The 12,055-nt window shown below is 38.0% G+C and overlaps 2 protein-coding genes across 2 annotated transcripts; both read left to right on the plus strand.

Moving 5' to 3' along the window:
- The first annotated feature begins 4,518 nt into the window (after positions 1-4,518).
- Positions 4,519-7,669, plus strand: LOC111798889 (26S proteasome non-ATPase regulatory subunit 11 homolog). Its single transcript, XM_023682235.2, has 2 exons — positions 4,519-4,696; positions 6,185-7,669. Exon 2 carries the CDS (start codon positions 6,208-6,210, stop codon positions 7,474-7,476), a length of 1,269 nt encoding a protein of 422 aa, XP_023538003.1. The 5' UTR covers positions 4,519-4,696; positions 6,185-6,207; the 3' UTR covers positions 7,477-7,669.
- Positions 7,670-9,187: 1,518 nt separating this feature from the next.
- LOC111788260 (plant/protein) lies at positions 9,188-11,062 on the plus strand. Its single transcript, XM_023668566.2, has 5 exons — positions 9,188-9,752; positions 10,108-10,207; positions 10,291-10,420; positions 10,518-10,613; positions 10,726-11,062. The coding sequence occupies exons 1-5, from the start codon at positions 9,389-9,391 to the stop codon at positions 10,861-10,863; spliced, it is 828 nt and encodes a 275-aa protein (XP_023524334.2). The 5' UTR covers positions 9,188-9,388; the 3' UTR covers positions 10,864-11,062.
- The last annotated feature ends 993 nt before the right edge of the window (positions 11,063-12,055 follow it).

Genomic DNA, 12,055 nt, shown 5'->3' on the forward strand with positions numbered 1-12,055 from the left:
GGATCCGGGTAGAGGATGAGAATTTTTTTTTTTTTTTTTTTTTTTGATTTACGACCTTATTTACTATTATGTTTTTCATCACTTTGCTTTTGGAATTACCGAGTTGAAGGTTTCTTCTCAATTTTATGATCTTCACCTTCTCGGCTAGATTCCCGATTTCGGGTTCAAGGTTTTCGGAAATTCCACTTTAATGACCTATTTCAAAAATATTTTCCATCTATGGCGTTCTCGTATAATCCTCCATAACATCCACAACTTTTACTTTTCTTTCTACTAGATAGACACCTTAATTAGATTAAGATTTACCGTACTTGCAACGACCCTAAGAAATTAAAATCAAATGGTAAAAATGTAATTTTTACCATTTTCAATAAAATTATTGGATTTTTTTAATTAATTATTTGAAAGGATAAAATAAGAAGGAAAATTTTATATATGGCAAAAAAAATGTCTTTGGAAGTAGGAATTTGGACAAAGAGCCCTAAAGATGGATTGGAAAAATAGTCTTGAAGTCAAAACTGCAGAAATATCCCTAAAAATCAAAATATTGGAAAAGTAGCCCCGAAAACCTTTGATTTCATGGAGATTTGCCTCTTAAATTTTTCTTCGTTTGAGATCCAACGACCCATGTCGTCCCAAATTGTACCTTGTCCTATATGAGATTGTCACACTCTCATCCAATGACTAAGATTGATTGGAGTGACCTAAGTTGGTGTGTTTGGAGTTGGGAAAGATCGTGTTTCTGACCTCGAGTTTGAGATGAAGATTCTAGGACCTATTGGATAAGTCTAAGGTGGTGGAGCTCGAGCTTTTAAAGAGAGAGTCAAAGGCTTCCATCCCATGTGCTTAATTGGAGTAAAGAACCATTGAATCTCGAGAATGAGGCAGAGGAAGTTTCTGGCTTTTTAACTCATTATTTTTAGGCAAATTTCGGAGCTACACTCGACCAATTTCCCTAAAACTTATTCCTACATGTTCAAAATAACATTACCCACAAGGTTGTAGAAGGAGTCGAGGGCTGTGAAACGCTTGGAATAGAAGGAGTCGTCCTACACCTTTATGGATGGTGAGGCTTGAAGTTTGGACCATGCATGTCTTTAAACTGACCGTGCACGTCTTTGAACTGAGATAAGGACCATGCACGTCTTTGAACTGACCCCAACTTATTTTTCTGGCTCACTCTTAGTTTTAAGCCAAATACTCCCCTTATTGACTAATTCTTATAGAAATTCTAACCTTTCTAGAAAGCTAACTCAATAAAGGACCTACCAAACACGACCAAGCAAGTAAGCATCACTTGGAAAATGCCTTAAAAAGAAGTTAACCCACTAAATGATATTCGTTGTGCAAGAAATTTTAAATTGTGACTTAATAATATGAATTAATGATGCATGCTGAGCTCGAAGGTCATAGGAACATGATTAGGACATAAACTAACAATAAGGGTACGAATGACAAAAATGTCCCTGCTACGCCCGTTATGATGTTTTGTAGCTTTAATGAACTCTGATTGGCTTGATTTAATATATGACATCTAATTATGATGTTATAAATGAAATACGCATGATGTTGTTTACTTAGGTTATAACCTAGCTTTTTTATTACATACTCTTGGAGTCATAACTATAAACCCAAATACTCTGCACTCTAAGACTGTAATCAAGCCAAGTAGGTTGGATCTTAGAAACTGCACAATCATGACCGTAAGCCTAATACGACTTCCAGTTGACTAGGTACCGCTCTACCTAAACTTGCGTTTTGCCCTAAGTCATCTTAGAGTTACCATTTACGTGATACATCATAATCTCATGTTTTTCTCACTTGGGTGGGATATACTGTTCAAATTTCGTAGGGACGGAGGAGAATGTCAGAGCCACTATGGGTCGAATCCGAATTTAGAATCCTAGTTTGAATTTTAGGCATAGGTTTAGAATCAAGACTCGTTTTATTGTTTGTGGAAAAGGAAGTAGACAACCCATTGGGATCCACTCTCTTTAAACCCGTACTAGGCAAGGGACCATACGAGTGCATAAACCAAGGCTAGGCAAAAGATTTATCATGTTCTTAGAACTCAGAATCGAGAACTTAGAATGTCAAGACCTAGGTCCTCAGAATAGAACCCTATGTTTTATGTCTTACGGTTAGGTATAGAGTGTGGTAACTTAGCATCGTCCATATACATAATCAAGAGCTTACAAGTAGGCTTCTTACTAGCTATTTTATATTCACTCTAGTTTTTATTGTTTTTCAGGTAAATACTAGATGTTGGTCGAGGACAAAAACGATTTGAAGCATGTGACCATAGAGAGACAACCTAGAGAGACAACCTAGGTTCGAGAGTCATCACCGAGTTTGTGTCTTTTGTCTTGACCATAGAGAGACAACCTAGGTTCAAGAGTCATCACCGAGTTTGTGTCTTTTGTCTTGGTCTTATTTTTGTGTAATATTCCCTTGATGTATTAAAGTTAAAATGTATTTTGTATATTGTGAATATATATGTGTATGTATGGTTTTCAGTTTTAAAATCTCGAGTCGAGTTTTTATTCCTGTCGAGTCAACCTATGTCACAATTCATGCTTTGAGTAGCTCGAAATTTAGGTCGTGCTCCTCCATACTTCATACCAGATGTCACAATTGTACTCCTTTGAAACTCACGATGTAATTGTACAACATTCACTCTCGCTCTTGAGTAAGTCAACCAACTAAAATTTGGGTCATTGTTGGCACAAACGTCCTATACAAAAGCATCTGGGCCCGCTCTTAAAAAAATAGTTTAAAAAAATGGGTCGGAGAAGGTTTTGGAAAACGTCAATGTTATAAGCTAACAAGTAATAAGGAACAACAACGATATTAATAACATATAATCCAGGTATTGCTGACATCATCTTCATCCCTTTTGCCCGTTGGGTATTAGTCTGAATAATGGTGGAGTTGAATCTCGTACCTACTAAGTCTTTTGTTAGGGGTATGTGAATGACTTTGTTTTCGTAATAGAAATCCGTCCCTAACACAATGTCGAACTCATCTATCTCGACGATCATGATATTGGTATATCCACCCCAAGTTTCCAGCTTAGTCGAAGTTTTCTTTGCAATTTCCCACATAGGTAGGACGGTTGAACTGACGACTTTCATTTTCTTTGTATCTCAATTCCCGAGTATGCTCAAGCATTTCACTTACGTCTTTGTCATAAAGTTGTGGGTGGTTCATAGTCGACCATAATGCTTTTAATCGATCTATGATTAATCCAGGCCTCGATGTATATAATGTAGCAAAACTTTAGGGCTCCGATGTTGGGGTTTTCAATGCTTTTCAAGTGCAGCGTTTCAACTCTTACCATCTCATCTTTAGCTTATAAATTTGTTTCAAATCTTTCTCGGAAGGCTTGAAGAAGTCTGACTCCTCACATTTTGTGATGGCTCGTTACTAAAGTCGAACTACTGTTATGCTGCAACATAGATAGTATAAATGTCTTGAACTCGTTATTCATATAGTTTGGACTTTGCCTATAACTTTAAACCTTTGACAAAACAAAAGATCGTGTTTTCAGACATATATTCAATATCTTAACATTCTTTAGACAGAACTATGAATGAAGTTCTTGCTTTAATCTCTCCGAAGTATCTACGATACATCAACCGTCCTGAATGTCCATGTATTGAGATCTCCACCACAGCTTTGCATCGTCAATTAGATGCAAAGCTGCTAACATGACTTTCGCTTCTTTTGTCATGATATTTGTAGCTCGAAAATATTGTTCAAGGTTAAAGATAAAAACTCTCTATAGCCTTGGCATCTCGAACCCTAAACTAGACTGCACCCCCTTGTTGAGATTTGGTTCCCCACCGCTCTCGTGACGAGGTTTAGTCGGATACTCAAATCTACCACTTTATCTCTAACCATATCAAGGGCAGGTTTTACATCGACCATTTGTACAATTACCTTTTGGGAGTTGTCTAAACATTCAATACGCTCCTCCATCTCAGTAATAGAGCCCGTTAAGCTATCTCCACGCTCGAACCTACCAACTCATGTGGATTTGTCTTCTAAGGTCTCAACCCTCCACATTAATTCATGGACGGGTATCTAATCAAGGTGACCTGCTACTGTGTTAATCTTATCGCATTTGGCAACAATCTCATCCATGTGAGTTTCCACAAGTCGAAATTATCAGAGACTTACAGTAGGTCGAGTATTTTTCTCTTCGATTCTCAATCAACTGGTCCATATAGAACTTGTTTAACTACTGTGCAGCAAATGTGTTCGTTAATTCTAATTTTGGGAGCCGACTTGACTCTAATACAAACAGTCACAATCACACTAATTTGGAACTCTGGTGCAACACTCACTCTTACCGTAAGTAAGTTAACCGACTAAATCTTGGATCATTGTTGGCACCTATCTATACTCAAGCCGGTACCGCGACAAAAAAAAAAAAAAAAAATATTATTATTATTATTATTTTGTAATAGTAATTTAACAAAATAAATAAATAAAAAAGGAGCAATTTTCAGATAGAAAATAGACTCGGCCGGGGAACTTTGCCGCATCCCCAAGAAAGAACACAAACGAACCCGATTATCATTCATTCGGCCCTTATCATTTTCATTTCTTCCTTTCGGCCTCCCCGATCTCGATCCTGCGTCTTCTATTCTCTCTGGGCGCTTCACCATCTCTGCTTCCTACCATACTCCAGGTTTCTTTTCCTCTCCTCTTTGCTATTTATTCTTATACATTTATCGTTTTCGATTTGTTTTCTCGTCTACTACGCCACTTAGTTCGCCCATAGTTCTTAATTTTGCTTCTGAACTGCGATTTGAGCTGTATTTGGTAGTTCGAATCGTGAAATTGAAATTCGGAAGTCTTCCACCTTACTTCAATTTCTATTTGTCGTTCTTACTTCGGAAATAGTCACGAAGCGTTAGTAATGGTGTATGTAAAGATGAGAAACCTGCATTTGAACTTTCAGCTTTTAGAAATTGATGCTATCGGAGTTTTAAAACCTAATTATGGGATTCAAATCGGATGCAGAAGCGTTATTGTGTTCTTTAGGGTTGTGTAGTCTCAAATTAGTTTGCTCGTTTTTCGTTATTCTCAACCTTTTTTTTTTCTTTTGCGTTTTTATCTGCTAGCCTCTTTTCGTTCAGGTTATAACTTGTGAGGCTTACTTTACTGGTTTGTTTGTTGAAATTTTCGTTTTCCAAATCGGTACTGGAGGAAACTCGTTAAGGAAAAGTAGGGTTCGACAAATTACTTGAATTGGGCCTCTTTGTCTTCTGCGAAAGGCCCTTGGAAGTCCATTGTCAAGCATCAAGATCTTATCACCAATAGGATTTCCCACTAATTGGGAGACGGAGCCACAACACTTTTCTGGACCGACCCTTGGGTGTCCAACTCTCAGTTTGCCTCTCAATTTCCCTTTCTTTATTGTCTCATCCACTACTGGGAGGCTACTGTATAAGTGGTCTGGAACCCAGTAAAAAAGCTTCTGGGATTTAAAGATTGGGAGAAATTTGAAGGATACTGAAGCCATAGAATGGACTAATCTCAGCCTTGATCTTGCACCGATTGCCCTAGTATAAGTGGATGATACATGGATATGGTTTCCAAACACAAATGGGACCTTTTCAATTAAATCTTTTTATTCGGATATGGGAGAATCCTTTAACCTTTTGGAGACTTCTTTGACGAGAGAGGTATTTGGAAAGGAAATTATTCCACGAAGATTAATTTTTTTTTCTCACCAAGCCATTAATACTATGGATATCCTACAGAGGTGTATGCCTTATTTGGCTATATCACCAAGTCGGTGCTCATTATGCAGGGCTACTGAAGAATCACAAAACCACGTTCACTTGTTGCCCTTCGCTTGGAATTCATACATCAATGAATTTATATATAAATAAATTTTCTATTTTACTGCTTGGTCTCTTTCAAAATATCATATTATATTATATGGGAAGTGGATGCAGGATTGAGATAAGGAACCAAGATTCTCGTATAGAGGGACTTGGAAGCTTTGTGTTTCTATTGCTTTCTAATTATTTTCTCCACATTTGAAAGAAATATTGATTTAATCTGAGATAGAATGTATGTAGCAGACTAATAGGGTCATTGCTTTCATTTGTTTTGTTTTTACTGTGTAAATAAAAATTTCATGGTGTTCAATGACTTGCTTTTGCAGAACTTGGTTTCGACTCTGTAACTATGTCGACATCTTACCTACCTGCCACTACTGATTCAATTGCTGAGGCTTTAGAAGCTAAGAATCCGTCAGAATCAATCTCAATCCTTTACCGTATTCTTGAAAACCCTTCATCTTCCCCTGAGGCGCTACGTATAAAAGAACAGGCTATAACAAACTTATCAGATCTTCTCAGACAAGAGAATCGTGCAGAGGATCTTCGGAATCTTTTGACTCAACTAAGGCCTTTCTTCAACTTGATTCCGAAAGCAAAAACAGCAAAAATTGTGAGAGGAATCATTGATGCAGTGGCTAAAATACCAGATACATCTGATCTTCAGATTTCCCTATGCAAGGAAATGGTGCAGTGGACACGCGCTGAGAAGCGAACTTTCCTTAGGCAACGGGTTGAAGCCAGGCTTGCAGCTCTTTTGATGGAAAATAAGGAGTACTCTGAAGCCTTAAATCTCCTGGCTGGATTAATCAAGGAAGTTAGAAGACTGGACGATAAGCTTCTCCTTGTAGACATAGATTTATTGGAGAGCAAGCTTCACTTTTCCCTGAGGAACCTCCCTAAAGCGAAGGCTGCACTTACTGCTGCAAGAACAGCTGCTAATGCCATATACGTGCCTCCAGCACAACAGGGCACTATTGACTTGCAGAGTGGCATCCTCCATGCGGAAGAGAAGGATTACAAAACTGCTTACAGTTATTTCTTTGAAGCTTTTGAAGCCTTCAATGCTCTTGAAGATCCCCGTGCTGTATTTAGCCTCAAATATATGTTGCTGTGCAAAATAATGGTTAGCCAGGCGGATGACGTGGCAGGAATAATATCATCGAAAGCAGGTCTACAATACGTGGGGGTTGAGCTGGATGCCATGAAAGCTGTAGCTGATGCACATTCCAAACGATCGTTAAAGCTTTTCGAGACAGCACTAAGAGATTTTAAGGCTCAACTAGAGGAAGATCCTATTGTCCACCGACATCTCTCTTCTCTCTACGACACTCTGTTGGAGCAAAATCTGTGCAGGTTGATTGAACCATTCTCAAGAGTTGAGATTGCTCACATTGCGGAGCTGATTGAACTGCCGGTGGATCATGTTGAAAAGAAGTTGTCTCAGATGATTCTTGACAAGAAATTTGCAGGCACTTTAGACCAAGGTGCTGGATGCCTAATCATTTTCGACGACCCAAAGACCGACGCTATATATCCAGCTACACTGGAAACCATTTCCAACATTGGCAAGGTTGTGGACAGCCTCTATGTTAGGTCAGCAAAGATAATGGCATAAGGTTATCGGAATCGAACTGACCCGATATGATCATGCTCTGTTGTTTTCATGGCTCGTTTGCTTTACTCTTGAATGATTCCAATGAACTTTGATGTTGTGATTTAAAAGAAATTTAGTTTGAAGTTTTAGGTGCAGATTTGTTTGGAGAAAGACCGTTCAGGCTCATTATAAAAGTTGAAATGAACTTAGAGCACTGTGTGTAACTTGTGTGTCTGTTTTCCAATTCTTACGGACATGGGTACAGATTTTATCTTCAGGTTACATTCTGTGATGATCTGCAGTGATTTCCTTTGGGTGAAACTTGAAAGTACCAACTGAATTCTTCTAGTTATATGATGAAAAGGGTATGAATGTATTATATGACTTTGCTGCCACTTTCCTTTTTCATGCCAATGAAACACAATGAAGAAATATGCCAACCACGATATCTACAAAGGTATAGCATGTTTTATTTTAATTCTTAATAAAATCGATCTCATAATTCTTCGGTTAGAATGATAGTTCATTAAGTACAATTGGTGACAATACTCCTTTACCCTATAGTCCATAGCTCTTAGGCTCGACTCGAGGACCTTCACCTTATTAAATTGGATCGCACTTTAGTTGGAGTTTGGTTCTCCACTGTTCGAGAACTGACTACTCCAAGGGTGGCGCTTAAGTCCTCATACATTTTTGAAACCATTTGAATGATCGTTTCTTGGGCATTGTCTAGATCTTTGATATGTTCTTTCATCTGGAAAACAGAGCCCAATGAGCTATCCTCATGTGGGAAGCTACCAACAGTTGTGGTTTTGTATTCTAAGGTCTCGACCCTAACCATTAATTTGCGGATTGACATTGTCCCAAGATAGGCTATCGTTTCATCGATCTTGTTAGCTTTAGCGTCAATTTCGTCCATGCGAGACTCCAAAAGTCCCATTTCATTAGGAACTTCACTTAGGTAGAGCAACTGATCTTAGATCTCTACCAACCGATCAGTCTCGATCACATTTGAGAGAGTGGTTTTGAAAACATGAGCCAAGAAATTCAGAAAGAGCCAAACCGATCAGTCTCGGTCACATTTGAGAGAAAGTGTTTTAGAAAACATGAGCCAAGAAATGCATTGAAAACAATTTGTCAGAAAGCAATGTTATAGGCTAAAAGCAAATAAGCAACAACCATAACTTTGATAGCATATAACTCAAGGAAGAAGAATGTCACATCCTTATGGTAAATTTTGGGACACCTTAGGACACTTTAGTCCTACCATGTATAGATATGATTTTGGTGAACGATCATACACTCCTATGTTAACACGACATGAATAGTAAATACACACCTATACACGAAAACAAGTAAAAAGAGTTTGGAATGGGCATGCAGCCATGAGCAACACGTCTTAGACAAGCATGAACGGGACATTCGACATGCAGCCACAGACAACACGCCTTAGACAACCATGACAATGATAAATCAACACATCCATTTTTTATCTAATATTTTAACGAATTTCTATTATAGGAGTAGTGATTCAAATATAATAGTGCAGCTTTTGGAAAAAATATGTATATGTATACATATGTATGTATATGTATATGTATACATATGTATGTATGTATAATTTAGCCCCAAAAGAAAAAGAACATTTTGAGTGTTGGAGTGTGAGCGCGTCTGGGGGGTCCAGGTGTCTAACCACAGCCTCCGTTATAAAAAAATATCTCTCCAGTTCTCATGGACTTCACGAAACCAACTTCTCCTTCTCTTCTTCTCCTTCTCCTCCTCCTCTCAGCTCTCAACTTGGACATCCTTCCACGCACATAAACTCGTACCAAATTCCCCCTTCAATCACGCCACCACCAACTCTCCCATTCACGTCCCCCTTCCAGATTCCATTTTCACCTAATTTACACAAAGGATCAAATCCGGTCCTCCAATGGATTCCCTATCATCTGTCTCGCCTTCCTTCGTTCTCCCTTCCAGACAACCTCTCTTCTTCCGGCGGCGTCGAATCGCCGCCTCTTTTGGCGACCTCCGCTGCCCTATGCCTCGTGTTCGCGCTTTGTTTGGTCCTCGATCCAGAAATTTGCGAGAAATTTCCTGTAGAGTGAGCGGTGGCGGCGCTAACAAAGGAGACAGCGATGGCGAGGATGGAACCGAGGATGTGGATATGGAGAGGGCACTTAGCTTAGATGGCAGTATTCCTGGTACTTCTGATGAGTTCGTCAAGCGAGTTTCTTCCCGTGCTTATGATATGAGGAGGCATCTCCATCAGACGTTTGATAGCAGCAGTTATGACGGTAATTTACAGAAATTAAAATTAAAATTCATTATTGTCGTTTGATAGCAGCAGTTTCTTCCCGTGCTTATGATAGTAGGAATGATTTTGTCTATTTAGTGATGAAGTTTTACAAGTTTTGATAATGTTCTTAGATTCTCAATTTTGATCGGTAACCTAATTGAAATCTGCTTTGCCAAATATATAGAAATATGAAACACAACAAAACAAGATAACTAACTCTCCAAGCATTATCATCTGTTCTTCTGGACTTGGAAGCTGCTTTACAAATTATGGATAGATCTTTATTTTTGTGCTTCTCTTCGTATATGTTCTTCAATGATTTAACTTAGCCATCCTTCCATCATTTCACTCAGTATTGGAAGCCAATCCGTGGAGAGAAAGTTCAAAACCTGTATACGTATTAACACACAATGAGAACCAAATATGCACAATGAAAACTCGGAGAAATAGGAGGTATATATATATAACTCACTTTGTGTTTCTGGTTTTCTCAACATTCAGTTCTTACCAAACTCACGGATTTGTTTGCTCATCAGTGAAGTAGAAAATGAGCTTGGATTATTGTTTTCCAAAGGTGGAAAATGGAGGTCTGAGAATCAGAAAAAACAGTCCAAAACAGGAATCAAATTTCAGATGCTTGTTGAAGACATCAGGGAGGGAGTTCTTGTAAGTCCCCATTTGTTTCCATTATCATTGAACTCATTTTCATGATCTTTGGTAAACAATAACGATTGATTACTCAAAAACTTTGCTTCTTTTGAAGGTGTTTGAAGATGAGAATGAAGCTGCAAGATACTGTGACCTGTTGCAAGGTGGAGGCAAAGGTTGTGAAGGTGTTTTCGAGATTGAAGCCTCATCAGTAAGAGATATAATCACACACCCGAATTCTTCTAACACCATTGTTTTCACCGAATTCATTTAGCGACATACTCGTATTGCGATTCAATATATGTATGTTTATATTGGTTCAGGTGTTTGATCTTTGCAAGAAGATGAGGGCACTTGCTGTCCTGTTCCGAAGAGGGAGGACACCTCCTCTGCCTCAGAGCCTCGAGCTCAACCTGAAGGCTCGTAAACGATCTCTCGAAGACCAGGACGAGGTGATATGAACATCAAATATTGACAGGAAACATGGAAGAGTTGTGACATAAAGTGGTAGTGGAGATTATACAGAAAAAGGAAATGGTATACATATTCTCTTGGTGTAATATAAATTGATTCTCTAATGATGTAGTAGCCCCACATCGTGTATACAAAGATAAATTATAAAGATTTAAACTGAGGAAGACATTCTTCATTTACGTTTCATTTACGTTTCATTTACGTTTCATTTACCTCGGGTTTGTAGAAAATTAAAATTTAACCGTTTAAATTTTGTTCTCTCACAAATAGTTTCTATAATTTTATAATGTTATAAAAAATAGTCGATTCTAGAAATTGCTTTGAGGGTTTTTAAAATAATAGAGACTAAATTCTAAAGTACCACCCAAAATATATTTTTTGGTATCCACAAAAATGAAGTAAATAAATAAATAAATATATTAACTCATCATTATTAAATGTTTAATTAATTTTAGTTTAGTGTTATTAGTTACAAAATATATATATTAACTCAAATCTTCCCGCCCTCCACAGTTTCTGCTACTTGATTTGATTCTCACCAGTAGATGTCTAGTTATTGATCCATAAATGGAGATAAAGACTTGCTGGAGAAGGTTCTATGTATGAATATTCGCTTTATCGTTTGAAGACATACTATGAAGTGGTTGATGAAATTTATAAGCAAGGAATACTATCTCCATTGGTATGAGACCCTACAAGTAGAAGATTCAACTAAGTGGGAGCAAGCCATGGATGATGAGATGAGCTCACTTGAAAAGAATAATACGTGGGTGCTGACTGAGTTACCTACAGGAAAGAGAGCTCTGTTGAACAAATGGGTGTTTAGAATCAAAGTTGAACCAGATGGCAAAAGGAGGTTCAAGGCTCGATTAGTAGTTAAAGGATATTCACAAAGGAATAACATTGATTATGCTAAGATCTTTTCTCCTGTTTTGAAATTAACTACTATCCGAATTCTACTGAATATTGTTGCAGCGAAGAATTTGCACCTTGAGCAAATGGATGTAAAAACAACATTTTTACATGGAAATCTAGATGAAGAGATCTATATGCAACAACTAGAAGGGTTTGTAGCTCCAGGCAAGGAGCACATGGTGTGTAAGTTCAATAAGAGTTTGTATGGACTGAAACAAGCACCGAGACAGTGATACAAGAAGTTTGACTCCTTCATGTGCAAGA

Source organism: Cucurbita pepo, chromosome 7 (assembly GCF_057944985.1).
Source record: "Cucurbita pepo subsp. pepo isolate OVF chromosome 7, ASM5794498v1, whole genome shotgun sequence".
Taxonomy (NCBI): domain Eukaryota; kingdom Viridiplantae; phylum Streptophyta; class Magnoliopsida; order Cucurbitales; family Cucurbitaceae; genus Cucurbita; species Cucurbita pepo.

Excerpts from the sequence above, each read along its gene's own strand:
- LOC111798889 (XM_023682235.2), top strand. The coding sequence starts at position 6,208 with ATGTCGACATCTTACCTACCTGCCACTACTGATTCAATTGCTGAGGCT.
- LOC111788260 (XM_023668566.2), top strand. The coding sequence starts at position 9,389 with ATGGATTCCCTATCATCTGTCTCGCCTTCCTTCGTTCTCCCTTCCAGA. Across the intron at positions 10,208-10,290 it reads AAAACTCGGAGAAATAGGAG|TGAAGTAGAAAATGAGCTTG; the intron begins GTATATATATAT and ends TTTGCTCATCAG. Across the intron at positions 10,421-10,517 it reads ACATCAGGGAGGGAGTTCTT|GTGTTTGAAGATGAGAATGA; the intron begins GTAAGTCCCCAT and ends CTTCTTTTGAAG.